At 39.6% G+C, this 17,592-nt stretch overlaps 1 protein-coding gene across 2 annotated transcripts; it reads right to left on the bottom strand.

The window, feature by feature from the left end:
* Positions 1-4: 4 nt before the first annotated feature.
* Positions 5-17,585, bottom strand: fam114a1 (family with sequence similarity 114 member A1). Of its 2 annotated transcripts, none has more exons than XM_033624675.2 (13): positions 17,448-17,585; positions 14,671-15,000; positions 13,431-13,515; positions 13,114-13,346; positions 11,530-11,664; positions 11,157-11,309; positions 10,918-11,071; positions 8,009-8,094; positions 4,792-5,025; positions 4,464-4,603; positions 4,293-4,365; positions 3,381-3,434; positions 5-2,183 (listed from the first exon to the last, which is right to left on the bottom strand). In XM_033624675.2, the coding sequence occupies exons 2-13, from the start codon at positions 14,992-14,994 to the stop codon at positions 2,058-2,060; spliced, it is 1,797 nt and encodes a 598-aa protein (XP_033480566.1). In that variant the 5' UTR covers positions 14,995-15,000; positions 17,448-17,585; the 3' UTR covers positions 5-2,057. The 2 variants fall into 2 exon arrangements, with proteins under 2 accessions (XP_033480566.1, XP_033480565.1); XM_033624674.2 differs by having other exon boundaries at positions 10,879-11,071.
* Positions 17,586-17,592: the final 7 nt, after the last annotated feature.

Below are 17,592 nucleotides of genomic sequence, written 5' to 3' on the forward strand. Positions count from 1 at the left end.
TGGAGTTGGTTAAAACTTGTTTATTTTCGACATCTCATCCTCAAACAGTCTTAGGGCACTTAATTAGAAGGGAATCCTGATACATTAGTAAACTGTCAAAACCTAAATAAATGACTTGCCTCCCAAACATTTCTCATTTCGCATTACAAATCATTTTGTATTCTAAGGCAGATGCATGGCTGATGAACGGCCGTGCCCCATCTGGATATGGCTGAGAGGAGCCAAAACATTACGACAGATAGACTAATATTTTCTTGGCTTAATATCTTTCTTGCCTGCATCAATGTATCTCTAAAAGGGAAGAAGCGGGAGGGGAAGAGAGTACTTTATCTTTTCCAGAGATCTGCTGGCTGGAGGCTGAGAGCCAATTTAACACTGGATATTAAAAACACAGATACACTGTGAGCACCTTGGGATTGCTGCTGAAAACTCTACAGGTGGTTGCAGGAAAGGGAAAAAAATAAGGTGGAAAACAGTTGATATGTGTAACTCTGGGGAGCACAGAGTATAAATCTAGAACCTGGCAAAAACGGTATTTAAAGCCTTTATTCAGGAGGGCAAAATGAAATAAAAATGTTGTGGCTAATGTCTTCATTGGGGTGTTCAGATAAGGATCCAACAGAGGGCATGACATGTCATTTTATTATTAAATAAACAGCTCAACATTTTGGGAAATACTCTCATTTTTTTCTTGCCAAGAGTTGGTTGAGAAGAACAATACCACCCTCAGATATGATTGTAATTGATCTTCTCATCCAACTCTGCAAGAAAGCAATTAAAGGGATAGTTCAGATCTTCTGATGTGGGGTTTTATGTGGTACTTATCCAAAGACACTCTATTAAATACAGTAGATGTTAGTTGGCACGCCTCCAGTTTGGAAAAGCAAGCAGGAGTCCAACATGGAAGCTAAGCAATGTACTGCTGTGGAGGGGTCAGCAACAAAATGTACTTTAGGCACCTAAAAAAAGCCCCACTTGAAAAAAATCTGTATCAGTTTCAGTGTTTGCTATATTTAGAGCAGTTTCATTGCTTTAGCTTAATATCAGCCAGTGATTCCACCTGGAAAACAAACTGAACTTTTGAACCGGGACTTTTTAGGTAGCTAAAATACATTCTGCTGCTGCCCCCATCTATAGCAGTACATTGCTTAGCTTCTGTGCCGGCACTCCTTTCTGCTTCTCAAAACTGGGGATGTACTGACTGACATCTACTGTATGTGATACGCTGACTATAAATATGTTCCCCTATACAACCCCACTTCAAAAAAATCTGCACTATCCCTTTGAGCAAATTTCTGAAAGTGTCAGACTACAGTATACTATTTGAGTGTAGCAGCACAACAAAACATAATGAGAGATGAATTCACCTTCATTATATCTTCGATACACACAAGGAGGAGGAAGGAGGACTAAATATTTTGTAATTTAGTAGTATGAAGTTCAGATGTTTCTGTCAAATCAAACTGAATAAGAGTAAATTATAAAGTAGTGTTACTTCACATAATTTAACATAAACAAAAACAAGAACAAACTGTGTATAATCATTAACACTGGCATTTTGTCTCAAACCAGATTAAAACATTCCATTAGTGTTAGTAAATTGCTCTTTCATTTGAAATAACATTGGCCCATAAGGAGTGCAAAGAAAGCTTAATATACATTAAAGTCAAGTCCCTTCAACACAATCAGTAATTTTTGGTTCAGCTTTTGGAGAGGTATGAGTCACACCTGATCTCGAATCAGCTCTGAGTACCATTTGGTTCCTCAAAGCAAAATGTCAACTGAGACAAAATGACATTCAGAGATGTAATGTGGAAGAGACATGCATACATGCTGCATGTGGGTCATTCCTACATTATCTATTTGCTAAACTGTTACCTTCAAGGTTATATTAAGTATATTTAAAACATCTTCTGTCCCCTGCACATGGCACTTGATGTAGATTTAAGCACTTAATCTGGAATAATCTATATTTTACTGTACAACAATAGATACATTAAGACAAGCATGTGAGCAGGTAGCTTGTGTGTGTGTGTGTGTGTGTGTGTGTGTGTGTGTTAATGCTGCGTCTGTGCTGCTGGTTCTGTGGTGGACTGACAGTGCTGGCTCTGGATGTGAGAGATCTGCAGGACGGGAAGCAGCAGCTGCAATGCATTCTCAATGTAGTTGGTGCTGTTGGAGCCCTGCAGACAGGAGACCCATGAACATCATGAACATCATCATCATCATTGTCATCATCATCCTCCTTTTCCTCCTCCTGATCATCCTCATCCTAATCAACAGCCTCCTCCTTTTATCCTCATTCTAATCATCAGCCTCATCCTTTTTATCCTCATCCTAATCATCATCCTCCTCCTTTTTATCCCCATCCTAATAATCATCAACCTCATTTTCCTCATCTTAAACATCAGCCTCCTCCTTTTTATCCCCATCCTAATCATCATCAACCTCATCTTCCTCATCTTAAACATCAGCCTCCTCCTTTTTATCCTCATTCTAATCATCAGCCTCCTCCTTTTATCCTCATCCTAATCATCAGCCTCCTCCTTTTTATCCCCATCCTAATCATCATCAACCTCATCTTCCTCATCTTAAACATCATCATCCCCCTCCCCATCAGCCTCATCCAAATCATCATCATCATCATCATCATCATCATCATCATCCTAATCAATATTATCATCCTAATCCTCATCATCCACATCCAAATTATCATCATCCCATAATGATCCTCCTCCTCCTCATCATCATCATAATCTTCATTAACCTCATCATCATCATCACCATCCTCATCATCCTAATCATGATTATCGTAATCATCATCGTCCCAAACTTCATTATGCTAATAATCATCATCTGATCCTCTTCCTCCTTCTCCTTCTCCTCATGGTCATCATCATCCTTACCATAACTATCAGCTGCATGAGAGCATGTAACATTTATAACAAACATTGGTGACTAACAACACCCTATCATTAAGTATGGAACACAGTGCACATGCACAAAATTCTAATAAAATACTAAAAACAAAGCATAAAACATTAATATCTAAAATAAAATGTTGTGGAGGCACATTTGTGGTTGAGTTTTAGTCTAAAATGCTGATTGCATTGGGAATAACATGTATTTTAAGTGTAATACCAGTGTTAGAAATCTATTTTGATTTTTGATCATTTAAAAACATATCTCTGAACATTTTGTGAGGCTCTCACCTTATTCTCCTTTAACAGATTAAACACAATCAAATGTCATATCAGTCACAATGATTATTGAGGCATTTCTAGCAGCCACCATCAGGCAGAGACTGCCACATTATTCATTTCATTCACTGTCACTTGATTATATTCAACATCATCTGATGACAAATCTGTGCATCTCACCTCTAGCTGCACACTATCTACTAGTGGATTCAACTCCTCTGCTTTCCTCTGGCCCTGAGAGAGAGAGAGAGAGAAATGAGAGACAGAAAGCAGCAGTGAGATGTGAGATCTATCATGTTACTCAGTGAACTGATTAAAAATAAGTGGGTTGGTAAGAAAACACAAATAAACTAAGACTTTAGTATAAGGCTGGTGATATTTTAGATTCGTCAAAAAGTTCCAGGAAAAACCTACTGACAAGTGTCATATACAGCAGCTTCTTCCTGCCATAGACCCCCATTATATTCCAAAAACTATTAAAAACACATAAACGAGCCACACTGTTTCACTGAGAGACACTTTCTCTCATTAACATGAAAAAGTATGTTGTCGGTACCTCACCAGTCAGCACGGTGCTCAACTTACAAAGGCTGAAATGTAAAAAACTTGGCAACATTAGCTGACTTATTGAAAGACTCTTTATTTACCTAATGTGTTTCCCAGCTTTCTCACGGGTGTTGGTAGAGTGGGTAAAACACAACCTTCATATACATGTTCTTCACAAGAACTCTGTATCTTTGTAAGTATAGACAGAGAGCCAGCCTGTGGATGCTGCAACTCTTACACAGAAAATTCAAAACTGAACCCTCATCACCCACGCTAGAAGAAAGTGTTGGCATTGTATGTTTCTGCAAACTACATATACGTTACTTTGGATGTTTCATACATATCATATTAACCTTCCTAAAGTGAGGTGGTATATGAATAGTATATATGGTATAATATGAATGGTATATATGGTGAATGGTTGATTTAACACCGACTGAGATGGGGCAGGGAAGTCAGAAATTATCAAGTGGCAGATTTTTCATGGGATTAGTTGACTTAGAAAAAAAATAGAATAACACTATTCACACAATCCCTGTCACCTACCCCAACAAGAAGCAGGGTATCACAGAACTTCTTGGCCAAGCACTCCACCTCCTTACACATGGCACATGTCAACCTGGAATAAAAATGTTGACCTTAGCAAAGCTCACTCGTCTCATGTAATGTGCTCGCTCTCTCTCTTACACACACACACACACACACACACACACACACCTGGTGAGGATGTGTGCCTGGTCTCTGGCTGGTTTCTCCAAGTCCTGGCCATGGAGGATGAGTTCTGCCACCTTGTGGAGCTGCTCAATACTGCGAGCCGTCACTTCTGCCAGACTGCCGACTGATGACAGGTAGACAGCCTGGAGAGAGGGACATGAACACACACACACACACACACACACACACACACATACATTTGTATATGATGTATGCAGAATAACTGTATCAAAACAAATCAGCTTGTAACAGCAGGAGGAGGAGAGGGAGGTTAAATTAAAAGAATGAAGACAGTCTTTCCTGTCACGTAACACTGTTGAGTTGACCTCACCTCTACAGATCTGGGGTCGTTCTCTTTCTCCTTCTTTTCCTCCTCTCCGCCCTTCTCTCCCTCCACCTCGCCCTTCTCCTCCCCCTGCTCTTCTCCGTCTTTCTTTTTCTCCTCCTTATCGTTCTCTCCAGGTGAGGTCTCTCCTGCCGGCTGGTCCTGCGTTTCCTTGCCAACCGTCTCCGTAGTGACAGGCTGTTCCACCTCGCTCACCCAATCATGGGCCCTCATCCGAGCCTGGAGATGCATAATTACCACCCATCAGTGCTGCGTGGTAAGAGATCGCCATCCTGATGTATGCTAATCAGATGCGTATACACGATTATATGCTAATATACATTCCATACATGTGAATTTGAATATGCAGAAGGACTTCAAAGGTGATAACTTTTGTATAACGTCAGAGACTGTGGCAGGAGAGAGAGAAGACTTTGTGTGTGAGTGTGTACCAAATATAAAAAAAACCAAGGGGAGAACACTGAGGAACAGTGAGGACATTTTGCAGGGATTCTATTCAAGTGGTCTAAGACAAGGTTAGAATTAAGTTTATTATGAGGGTTTAAGGAATATATAGAACCATGTAGGAGGGGACCTACATGGTCTCAGTGGACTTGAACTTCTTCGACATCGATTTTTACTTTACGTGTAATCACAAATTTTCTAAAGTTCCCAGAATGCTGGTTTGGTACTATTACCCTTTTCTGCTTTTTAAATATGAACAATACTATAGTAAAGAAAGAAACTACCCTAATTTAAAGCCATATGGAAAGCATTACAATCTGTGAGTACATAAAACCCAGACATTTAATGGGAAACCAAAAAATATTTAGATCAGAGTCTTTGCGCTTTTCTGAATGTTTCAAAAGTTTCAATTTGTTGAAGATAGAAGGGCGTTCTCAATAAAGAAAATCTGATAATTTTATGTGAAACAAAGAAAACTAAGAAAAAATCAAAACAATGAGGATGCAACAAAACCAGTTCCTGTAAAAAAAGATTAAATTCTGTGATCCTACATGCATGACAACAGTGAAAAACCAAGGCTTCTTACAACTACAGGATTGTTGTTCAACTTTTAACTTTTAAATTTTGATCATAAAGGGGTAAGTTTTTAAAATCTAATACAGTAACAATCACTGAGCCAAGTTACTGATATCATTCTGGCTACCACTGTTGTGTCTGTTATGGTTTGGGAAAACTGTCATTACATGTACACTTGCTAATGCTGGCATTGTAATGTATGTGTGTGTGTGTGTGTGTGTGTGTGTGTGTGTGTGTGTGATGTGTGTGCCAGCAGGCTTATCAAATGTTGGATTTGTGTGGTAGGACCAATGACTGGTGGCTTTCATGCACCCATATTCTGCTGAAGTGCACAGACAGCTTGTGGGATGAAGCGAGGTGTAAGGAGGATTTGCTTTTTGCCAAGCGGCAACCTCCGGGGCTGAGAAATGGAGCCAATGCAGAAGTGCCAAAATCTCAGTTCCTCAAATGTCCACTTGAGGCTGGGTCCAGAAGCCAGGCAATCCCCACAGACCCTCAAGTTAAAATGCCCAACTCTATAGCAGAAATAAAGCTTCAACATTACAGCCTGCTGCAAACAATGATTTTGGTCTCCATAGGTAATTTCAACATCCTTGACAACTGTACAGGGGGTGAATTTTTACATAACTCACCTGTTTACATTTTATTTATTTATTTTAAGGCTTACAGTTATGCATATTTCAGGTTGGGGCCGTTTGAGTGTCAGGCTGTCTATGAGGAATTTCTACAGTCTATGAGTTAGATCCACCCCTGGCTCCTCCACAGCTCCAACCTCTAATCCAAAAATAGTAACTTCTGGCTCCAAAAACCAAGATGTCAACAGCCGAAATGTTAAACTCAAGATTTTAAAACAGGAGTCCACAAACCAATGGGTGATGTAACAGTAGCTAGTCCATTCTTTTATACAGACTATGCATTTTGTTAAATAAATTAATGAAGCTGTTTGTTTGTGGAGGGTGGGTCATGCATTTTATAGATATTTATAGCATTTTAAGAATATTCGTAGTTCCGGGGAGGGTTAAAAAAACAATCAAACCAAAAAAAAGACATATTCACACCCCAGCTACCCCCTCTCCTTTGATAAATAATAATGTTATTGCTTATGTGAAGTGTCTATGATGTGGGTTAATATAAAGAAAAAAGTAAAAGAAAAAAAAAAACAGCAACATGCTTACGAAGGAAATAGAGAAGAGGAGTTTTCGTAAGTAAACATGGATGTAAGCAAATCACACTTTCTAATCTTCTTTAAAAAAATGGCTTTGCAAATGCTTCATGAGGAAGAAATGTACTCAACACAATCATCACGCCTCAGGAAACACATAATGTGTTTTATGTGAAATACAGACAGGAAACACCACATACCCACTTGATGTTTCTGACTCAAACAGCTGAAATGAAGCTTCATTTTAGCTTCATCTGTTCACACTATGGATTTTGAATTCACATACTATGACAGGATTAACTTCATGGCCAGTGTGCAGAAGAGGAACAATTACAGGGGCCAATAAATATTCAAATGTACATATGAGAATGTGAATTATGTATGAGACAGACCTGAAATGATCTTATAAGAAAATGTTTAACAGCTGGTGAAGAAAATGAAACGTCTACCTGCTCAGCCTCTAAGTTTTCCTGTTGTGTGTTGGTGTGTTTTAGTCTTAGACTTAAGGACCACATGTCTGCACCCATTGTGGATGTCTGCGTGCAGCCCAAAATTTGTGGCTATGTGGACTGTATGCATAGCAAGTGCGCCAACTGCTTATGCTCCAATTACAAACTATTATTTCTTGCCCCATACTCCAGTCCACACCAAAACGCTGCGGTCAAGCCAGCTGCTGCAGCCGCACCGTAGTGAAGTTAGTTTTAAGTTATATATTAGACAGATGCTCACTTTCATATGTTATTGGCAGTAGGAGGACTGTAAACTCACCTCCCAGCCCTCCCATGTTTGAGGGTGACATGGACCCTCAACTGTACTATGTATAGAAGCGTGCACTTCCATGTAGCTGTCGGTGGATGTCTGTCTGTGTGTAAAGTATGTCCGAGCTTTAAAATAGGTAGTAGAGTGGGCTAGGGTGAGGAAAATAGTTAATGAATTCATTTAAGTCAATGAATATCCTCACAATTACTGTAATTATTGTGCGTGTGTGTGTGTGTGTGTGTGTGTGTGTGTGTGACTCACCTTGTTGAGTTTGTCAGGTGTTGCAGCAACGTGAAGCTCAAACAGCAACTCAGTGAGAACACTCACAAACTCCTCGCCATCAGTCGCTGGAAGTATTACACAATCATACACACACAGACAGACAATCAGCCATACACACACACACACACACACACACACACACACACACACACACACACATCATGTCAGTATACTTCACTTTACACAACATATGTTAAAGCCATAGATGCACAAACTGCAGAAGAGTAGATTTGTACCATGTGCACTGGTTTGATTTCCCCCATGCTGAGATCATAATATTGTTGTTTGCCTTCAGCTAAACAGCACAACAGAGATCTGGTGAACTTCTCACTCTTGTTTTCCTGCTAAATTAATTCAAACTCCTCAACACAAATTCCAATTAGATCTTAATGCTCAAGGCACACATGCAGATCTAATATCATTGTTGGTATGTTTTGAATCTGTGATGTGATGTGAATGTGTCAGTAGCCCCTGAACACCAACACTGGATCAGGCACCGTGTTAAAACCCTCCAGGTAAGGGGACACCAGTCAGCTTTGAGCTGTGCACTGCTGTGACATCGCCTGAGGGCACCTGTCGCACAGCACAAGTTTATATACAGTCTTTAAAATGTCAAGTGACAAGTGGCTGGTGAGATACGATAAGAACCAAAACTTGGTATCACCTGACATCCCCTCGACACTGAGTTTCACTTTGGCAGAACATTTTCTTTCTCTTGAAATGACAACGACGATACATCAGGAACAAAATGCCTCCAACAACAGGTCCCATAAGGTTCCAAGGTTTTCTGGGCTTTTGCAAATAGGAATTATAATTTGTGTATGTTGACGCTGAATCAGTCAATATTATTTGTGAGAAACTGGATTTTAAAACTTTTTCCCCCCAACACCAGGTTAATGTCAAGAGAGGCTGTACTTTGCACAGTTTAAATCCCAGTGTTGACACCCAGAGACTGAATCCCTGTTGGCTTTAGCTTTGCTCCTGCAGGACTGTTGCAGTGCACTTACCGTGATTTCCAGGTGATGATGTTAGCAGCCAAGAAGCTGTTAATCCTCTCAGTCATGTTAGTTACCTGTGACAGTCATTTGCTTAAGCTAAAGGAATGTCTAAATATTATTAGGAGGGAGAAGGGTTTAGAAAAGGGGGAGGATTTTGTATGAATTTTTTTTAGTGCTGCAGCCCAGGTCGTCTTGTTTTTTTTTCGGGGAGCTGGGGAGGGTCTTCAACATGTATATTTTGTTTTTTCTAGTCAATTCATTTAGTTGCAGTAATAGCCATTTATTCAGCAACTTTGTATTTCATTTATTTAGCATGTTTGCTATAAATAGAATTATAATATATTGTTTTGTATTATATGTAGCACTGCACTGCAATGCAACTAAAGGACATATGAGAGATTGAAAAAAAAAAGCAGAGGCCGAGATGTCCTGACTTTTTGACTCTAGTACGGGTCAACCTCCAAAAATGCTGCTTCCTACACTTACAATACTAATACCCAATAGTGCCTTTCGTAAAGGCCTTTATAAATGCCCAATATTTTTCAAACTCCACGTGGCTAGTAAACTGATCTTCATGGCTATTAAAGGGTAACTTCTGTATTATTCAACTTGACCCTATTTTCCCATGTTTTTTGTGTGTAAGTGACCACAGGCATCACATTTTTTGAAAATGTCTCAGTATTGAGCGAGACCACTGCAGCTGACAGCCACATAACAGGCTGCAACGTAACCAGTCAGGGCAATTATGCAGCAAATTATATTCACTGAAGGTGCTTGTTATGGCACCAACAGACTCATATTATTATTATACAGTATGTGTTTGCCAACAGTATGTAAAAGGATCCCTAAAGAGTAAGATCCTCTTTGTTTAACCAGAAACAGCCACAAAATCGCTATTGCCAAACCCTCCAGACTCCATTTTAAATAAACAGTAAATTTTGCATGCATAGAGCAGGCACCTTTTCATATCTAACTGTGTGAATTGAGGGTTTATTTCAACCAAACCAGAGTTGATGATTGTTGGAACAGTAGAAAGATGAACCATGACAGTTTTTGTGAAATTATTTTCTCTGACTTTCAATTAAGTGTTTTTTACTATGATAAAAATTACTATTTAATTAAATGGAGTCTGGTGGGTTTGGTGAGAGTGATTTCACAGCTGTTTCTGGTTAAGCAAAGAGGATCTCACACCTTAACAAAACGGTTTATCCCTGTAGGGATCATTTCCATAATGTTGTCAGACACTTAAAATAATAATCTGAGCCTGTCAGTGGCAAATACAAACACTTTGACAGTGCATAATACTGTCAGCCTGTGCTGTGACCGCGGGCTGCAGTGCTCTTGCTAAATACTGGACCAATTTCAAAAACTGCTGTGCGCATTAGTAACTAAAAACATGGAAAAATAGGGTCCAGGTTAAAAAAATATCAGAGACACTCTTACATTCTTGGCTTGAACGCTCCTGTGAGGAAAAGATTTCAAAAGCATGTCTGGCACTACTAGGACATAAAACGATTATAATTCTTCAATGTGATGGATGGTGATGTTAAGCCTGTTAGATGTGACAAGGACTGACAGCCTGGAAGATAGAAAATATATTCAAAAATTCTTCATATGCTTTGGGAAATGGACCTTAACAACAATTATATTCTCATGCAATTTTGCACTTATGGAAAATTCAACCAAAGTGAAAAATCAGTGCTGATCCTAAACTTCAGATCTAATGTCAGAACTTATGTCTCTTAGCCAGAGTTCGAGCAGAAAATGTGCACTAGGTCAACTGATCCTGGGTCAGTGCTCAGGGACCGCCTCTACCTCCAGCAGGTCTGGCGGTTGGTTTGGGTCACTCACATAGGGGGGTAGAACACTGTAATTGGGAACTTAGATCACCGTTATCCTTCGTCTGTTCTCCCTCTTCTTCTTTTTCCTCTTTCTCTCCTTCCTCTTCTTCCTCTTGCTTGATGAAGATGTTCTTAATGAAAATCAGCTCCTTCTTCACCTCCTCCTGCTCCTCTTCCTCCAGGGAGGAGAGGAAGGCTTGGACCTAAGAGCAGATATAGATTATACGACTCCAGAAAGACTGTTTCTGAGAAATACCTTGTATTCTACATTCCACACTTGTGCCTTACCTTGGCCTCGCTCTCATTGGACAGGATCTCCAGGGCCTCGAGGTGGGACAAGCCCTGGTAGTCGTCAAACAGAATAGTGTAGTGAGCTGTGGGTGCACTGATTGGCTGGGTGCTGAGACGTGCCCGCTCTTTCTCTTTGGCTTCCTTTAACATCTGTAAAAATGGTGAACACACAGAGTCAAACCTTAATGTAACACTGCTGCAGAGCTGTCACTTTAGAGGAATGAAAATCACCAAATCATTCCATCCACGCAGACACACACAATTCATTATTCATCTGATAGGCGGGGACATATTGGTGTGTGTGTGTGTGTGTGTGTGTGTGTGGGAGAGAGAGAGAGAGAGAGAGAGCTCTGAGAGTGTGTCTACATGCCTGACTCAGTGATGCAGTCTTCTGCATCAGGGTCTTGGTCTTTTTGAAACCTGGGTCACTCTCAGCAAGAACGGTCATGGTCTTCTTTCCAATGAACTCCAAGGCATCCAAACCTCCAGTGATCACAGACTTACCCTGATGACAGAGAGAGACCCCAGGAGAGAAGCATATGGAGAGACGGAAATTACTGAAAAAGTTAGGAATGATAAAAAATAAAAATACTTCCTGTAAATTACAATATGATACTAAGTCTAAATGACTTACTAAGTAAAATTATTAGATACAGAGGCAAAATTATATCATGACCTGATGACATACTTTTGCCTTAGAAACCATTATGGAATAATAAATCAAGATCATGACGAACTAAGTTAAATTTTGAATATGAATAACTTACAGGATAATCGAGGAATGGATATATACTTTTAGGTAGCCAACAACCCCGTTTTATACATTCCAAGGCCTTCTTTTTTCTTTTTTTTTTTTTAAATGAACTGCTTGAAAACCAGACCAGGCGTCTAATTAAGACAGGTGTTTATTTGTCAAAATGTGTAGCCACACCGGGCTAGTAAAAGTGACTGGGCATTTAATTGTGACTAGACTTTTAATTTAAGTTTTACCGTAATAATTAAGTCAAAATTCTGACTTAATAAGTCAAAATCATTATATACTAAAGCAAAAGTGTGTAACACTGAGCCATAAATTAGGTAGTGCTGTACTGGTCTGAAAATAAGACCCATAAAACACAACAAAAGGGGAAAAAATTGACTTCTGCCTCATAATTTTAAAGTGGAAATAGGGAGTGTTTAAATTTTTTAAATGATACTTATGAAGTAAATGTGACTGCACAGTGTAATGGCGATAGAAAAACTACACCATTGCCATTCAGATAGTGGTGTTAGGGAGATAGGGGATAGTGCTTTTGTTGTAGCTAACCCCAATTACTAAGTTCTTTGCAGGCACTATCCACAGTACTGGAAATGATGGTCGATGGAACAACCGCAATAACTGTGGAAGCTAGTAGTTGCTAGGCTCTGAGGAAAACAAACCAATCCGGTTGTCTTTGCGACAGCGACACCAACAATAACACCACTTGGAAAGGCTAGAGGGGGAAAAGTTGAAAAGTTGTCTGTTTCCACTTTAATTTAGAATTTAAATGTTGACTTACTGTCTCATCATTTTTACGTTTAAAGTCAGAATTTTTTTTTTTTTTTTTTTTTTTAAAGACTAATTTTTGGGCTTTTTCCCTTTAATTGACAGGACAGTGTGGAATGGGGAGGGAGAGAGAGTGGGGAGATGACACGCAGCAAAGGGTTGCAGGCCGGAATCGAACCTGCAACCGCTGCAGTGAGGCATTGCCTCTGTACATGGGACGCCGGCACTATCTGCTATGCTACCAACGCCCCTAAAGTCAAAAAATTTAATCACAAAGTATTGACATTAATAAGTTTAGACCTAACATGTAAGAGGACCCCACTTTTTCAGACGTAGTTCCAGGAAATAAAAATAAAACTATACTCTTTTCACATTTCTATATTTTTTTTCCAGACCAAACCCACCTTCATTCTTTGTGTGTTCACTCACTGTGTTCTGCACGGCGTGTGTGATCGTAGAGAAGACGCCCCTGCCGGGAGCTGCAGCATTAACAGGAGACTCCCCAGAGCTGGACAGGTCAGTCTCTCCACTTTCACCTCCTCCCTCTTTCTTCTCCTCCTCAGCTCCCCCTTCCTCCTCTTCTTGCGCCTCCTCTCCTACTGAGGTCCTGTGGAGACGCAGAGCTTCTCCTGCCTTCGCTTTAACTGAGGTCAGGCTATGACCTGCACACAGACACAACATTTAAGACTGAGGAGATCATAAAGAGAGTGTGCAAAGTGGTAAGGACAAGAAAAACGAGGACATACCCACTGTGGAGGTGGCACTGCTCAGGATAGATTTTCCCCATGAACTCCAACCTCCCCAACCTTTTTCTTTCTCTTGAAGTGACCCCTGTACACACAAATACACATCACAGTAATAGATAGAAAACCTTTTCTTAGTCTGCATTATTTTTAGAATATCTGTAAATACAGCACATAAGTTAAAACTTGTATCTACCAGCCTCAAAGGTTGAAGTCAATTAACAATTACTTTGATGATGCATTAATGCATTGGTCTATAAAATGCAAGAAAGCAGGGACAAACAACAATCACAGTTCCCCATAGCCTCAGGGAACATCTCTCAATTGAAACTAGTCAAGTCAGATCAAATGTATTTATAGCTAACATTAAAAAAACAACAGGTGTTGACCACAGAAGATTTTTAGCACTTGTGCTGGAAAAATGATTTAAGCAGTGATCTATTTTAAAACTGACTCTAAAGAAAACTAGATCAAAGTCTAGACATAGATGAATTAAGATAATTAAGTTCAGTGGAATAGGGACAAAACATTACACTGATAAATCGCCCAGGCTGATGTATTAGTCAATATTAGCATATTGTAGATAAATCATATCAATGAATATAACTGATCTGTAATAAGAAACTGCAGCACAGAAATGCCAAACTTATATTTGGATCATTTAGAAACAGAATCATCATCACACAGTTTGTCCTTCAGAGAGCAGTGACAAGTTCATTTTTTTAATTATAAAATGTCCCACTTGACACATGGTCACAATTCTTTAAAAAAGCTCATTTAAAGCTCCAGTGCGTAGGATATAGGGGGAACTACTGGCAGAAATGGAATATAAATTAAGCTGTTTTCATTAGTGTACAATCATCTGAAACTAAGGATCATTGTGCCTTTGTTACCTTAAAATGAGCTGTATATCTACATGTGGAGCAGGTGTTGTTTCTATAGTAGTCCAGAGAGGAAAAACTAAGCACTGGCTCTAGATAGGGCCATTCATGTTTCTTCATGCTTGACACACGGGACAAGTTTTAATTGGTTGCAATCTGCAACCTCACTACATCCTACACACTGGACCATTAATGTTTAGGTTATGGGTTTATGTAAAAAAAAAGTTATTGAATAATAACATATAACTGTCACAGTTCTAAACTCCTACATATCAAATTTGGTTTTAGCCTAAAAAATCCAGAATTAGACAGGTTTGAGTGCGCATGTATGTCAAGACACTGCAGAAACTAGTCTTACAAACCTCCACGTCCTCCTCTGCAGCCTCTGGGTCTGGCTCCAGGCTCACTGGTTGGTCACATATGACCACCTGACCCTCAGCCGCAGGCTCTGGTTGGTCAGCCGGACCCTCTGAAACGTTAGTCATGGCAGCGGTGTCCTCTGTGGTCGTTGCCTCGGCGGTGGATTGTGGGAGGTCGAAGCTGTCAGGGGCCAAAGGAGGCTGCAGAGGGGCTAAGGGCGGTGAAAAGGCTGCTGGGACATCCTGACAGCAGCCAGGGTCAGTGTGAGGGGGCTGGGTGGGTGGAGGGGTGAGGTCAGCAGAGGGGTCTACATCAGCCTGGGACATGGTGATCTGGAAGACAGGAGATCTTTGATTTTAGTGGTTTTCGTTGTCAAAGTGCTGATGTGTGCTTCTTTATTAATCTTTGTATCCTGAACACTGCTTGCATTTACAACACATACATTTAAACTTACAAGGAACAAACAGATGCTTTTATTTGGGAAATTTCGTTTTCAATATTTTGTCTCTGCGAATACCGGTTGTTGTGTGTGAAGATTATAAACCACCTCAGTTTTCGTCTGGTGGCTTTGGTCCAATTTCCACACCAGAATTTCAATTAGTGGTGCATCTAATAATTATTTTCATACTCGATTAATCTGTCCATTAATCATTTGCTCCCTAATGTGTCAAGAAATACTGACCTGAAATGAAACTGGCTTGCTAAATTCTTAACTCTTCTTAACACAAAAATCTGTCCTTAAATGCAAACAGCAAAACACTAAATCACATGCTCAGACACCTCACATATTAGCACAAAGTCCAAATGCTTAAGACACCCAGATCACTAGATCAATTCAATGTGTTTGCAAATAGGGTTGGGCAGTATCTATTTTGTCATACCTTCATACCCTCCTGAAATATCTGATGGTATATGTGTGAAAAACAACAACAACAACAAAAAACGTGAAGTTGAGTGCTGAGTTACGAGCGATGAAAGTCATCGTACATCTATCCTACGAAGCTCTGATTCTATTATGCAATTAGCCTACTTAGACAGGACTTGCAGGGTTTAAATACTTACAGCCCATAGAATAATGAGTAGATAAGAAATAAGCAAATGTCTTACTGGAGGACACAATGACACTTGTTGCTGCAGCAGATACCGACACATCAGTGGGCTGAATAGAAACGATGTGTTGAATAAAATCATGCGGCTAATAAACTGCTGTTGTAGTCGGAAGAACTCATATCAAGATAAAGTTATACATGGCCATACTCCTTAACAGGGGTAGAGGCATTATTCTTTTCTACTAGTCCTGCAATGTTATCCCCACCATTCGTAGTCCCTGTGTTTGTTAGCTCAACTGCCTGTTCTGCCAGTAGAGACTCACCTCTAGTGGTGCGTGTTGTGCTCTACAGTAAATCGCCTTAATACAGCATCTCCGTATCAGTTAATGGAAAGAGACGTACTTGTATTTTTGACTGTACTGAAAATCATACCTTCAGGATTTCTATATACCCTGGTATACCACAATACCTTGATACCGCCCACGCCTATTTGCAAACATGAATCCTTATTTTAACAGCATTATCCAGGGGACCATTATTGCAACATCATTGTTAAACCCTTTCACCACTATCCTGTATTTCTTTGCTTATTTTTAATTTTAAAATGCGCATTGGAGTTGTGTATCATGCATTCCAACATAGTAAAATATCTAATGTTTGTTGGTTGATAAAAACACAAACTTTATGGTAGACTCAGAACAGTGCAATTAAGTAATGCAACTATTACATTTTTTTTTTCTTGGATGAATATAACCTTCACCGTAGTGTGAAGTCACACTCTACAGTACATGATTTATATTTACACTAATACAGTATACTCAAGTGGATAACTTGAAAAATGTTTTAATGAAAGTTTGCATAATTTCTGTATAAGCTGCGACTGTAATTAAAATGACACGATGAACATAAACAATGTGAGGCCTGCCTGATACATGCTATGTGAAGATTTTATGGTCGGAATAGTTTGTATACAACACTGAAACATTGTGCAAATTAATCACTGTGATTAAGCACATAATTGGTTCAACATTACCATCTAGTGGTCACTAGCTGTACATGCGTCCACATCATTACTGTCATCCCCATGTTGTCAAACACTGAAGTTTGTTTTACTGGCAGCAAAATGTCCCTTAGCACAACGTTATCTCTCACAAACTGTTTGCACAAGATGATTAATAAACCGGTACACAACACTAAAATACGTTTGTCCATAACAAACAGACTACAACCTGCAAAACAAAGCACAGTAATTAAAATATGAAAACGTTTTCTTTTTTATCTAGAGTAGTAAGAATTAAAATATAGTACTTCATCCATAAACTGTTGACACAGGCTGTACAGATCAGATTATAGTTACTGTTTTTTCAAACTGATTATCATGAAAACAGCCATTTCATATTGATGACATCAACATGTCAAAGCCTCCTCTGCTACTCGTAACACTATTTCTACACATTATTACACAATGACAACATATAGAACAATATCCAGCAGAAACTGAGCAAAGACCACTGTTCTGTTTGAAAGCGAATATGACAATTGGGCTATTATTCGCATGTTCATGGTCTTTTTAACGAGTAACACAAAACAAATTCTCAACAGTGAAACAAATTCAAGAAACTTAAACGCCACTTTTGTTGCACATTAGCGTCATTCGGTTGTTTCGGGCGAAGGAAAGTTATAAAGCTCAAAGACAGTTTTGTTTTTGTGAAAGTGACAGTGCAGCTCACCCGTTCGGTGCCAGCCAGCGGCTCCTCTTCCGCCCCGCCACGTCGGCAGGCCGGTAGGTGACTGCACCGAAGAGTACCGACAGACAAGATAATTCACTGCCTCATGAACAACTGTTGTCTACTGGTTTGCAAATTCTCCCGCATA

This window comes from Epinephelus lanceolatus, chromosome 3 (genome assembly GCF_041903045.1).
Source record: "Epinephelus lanceolatus isolate andai-2023 chromosome 3, ASM4190304v1, whole genome shotgun sequence".
NCBI lineage: Eukaryota > Metazoa > Chordata > Actinopteri > Perciformes > Serranidae > Epinephelus > Epinephelus lanceolatus.

What these genes read in the sequence shown, in the direction of transcription:
- fam114a1 (XM_033624674.2), bottom strand. Translation starts at nt 14,994, where the DNA reads ATGTCCCAGGCTGATGTAGACCCCTCTGCTGACCTCACCCCTCCACCC. An exon ending in CACACGCCGTGCAGAACACA is followed by an intron (nt 11,665 to 13,113) that starts GTGAGTGAACAC and finishes CTCTGTCATCAG; the next exon opens with GGTAAGTCTGTGATCACTGG. An exon ending in CACCTGACAAACTCAACAAG is followed by an intron (nt 5,026 to 8,008) that starts GTGAGTCACACA and finishes ATGCATCTCCAG; the next exon opens with GCTCGGATGAGGGCCCATGA.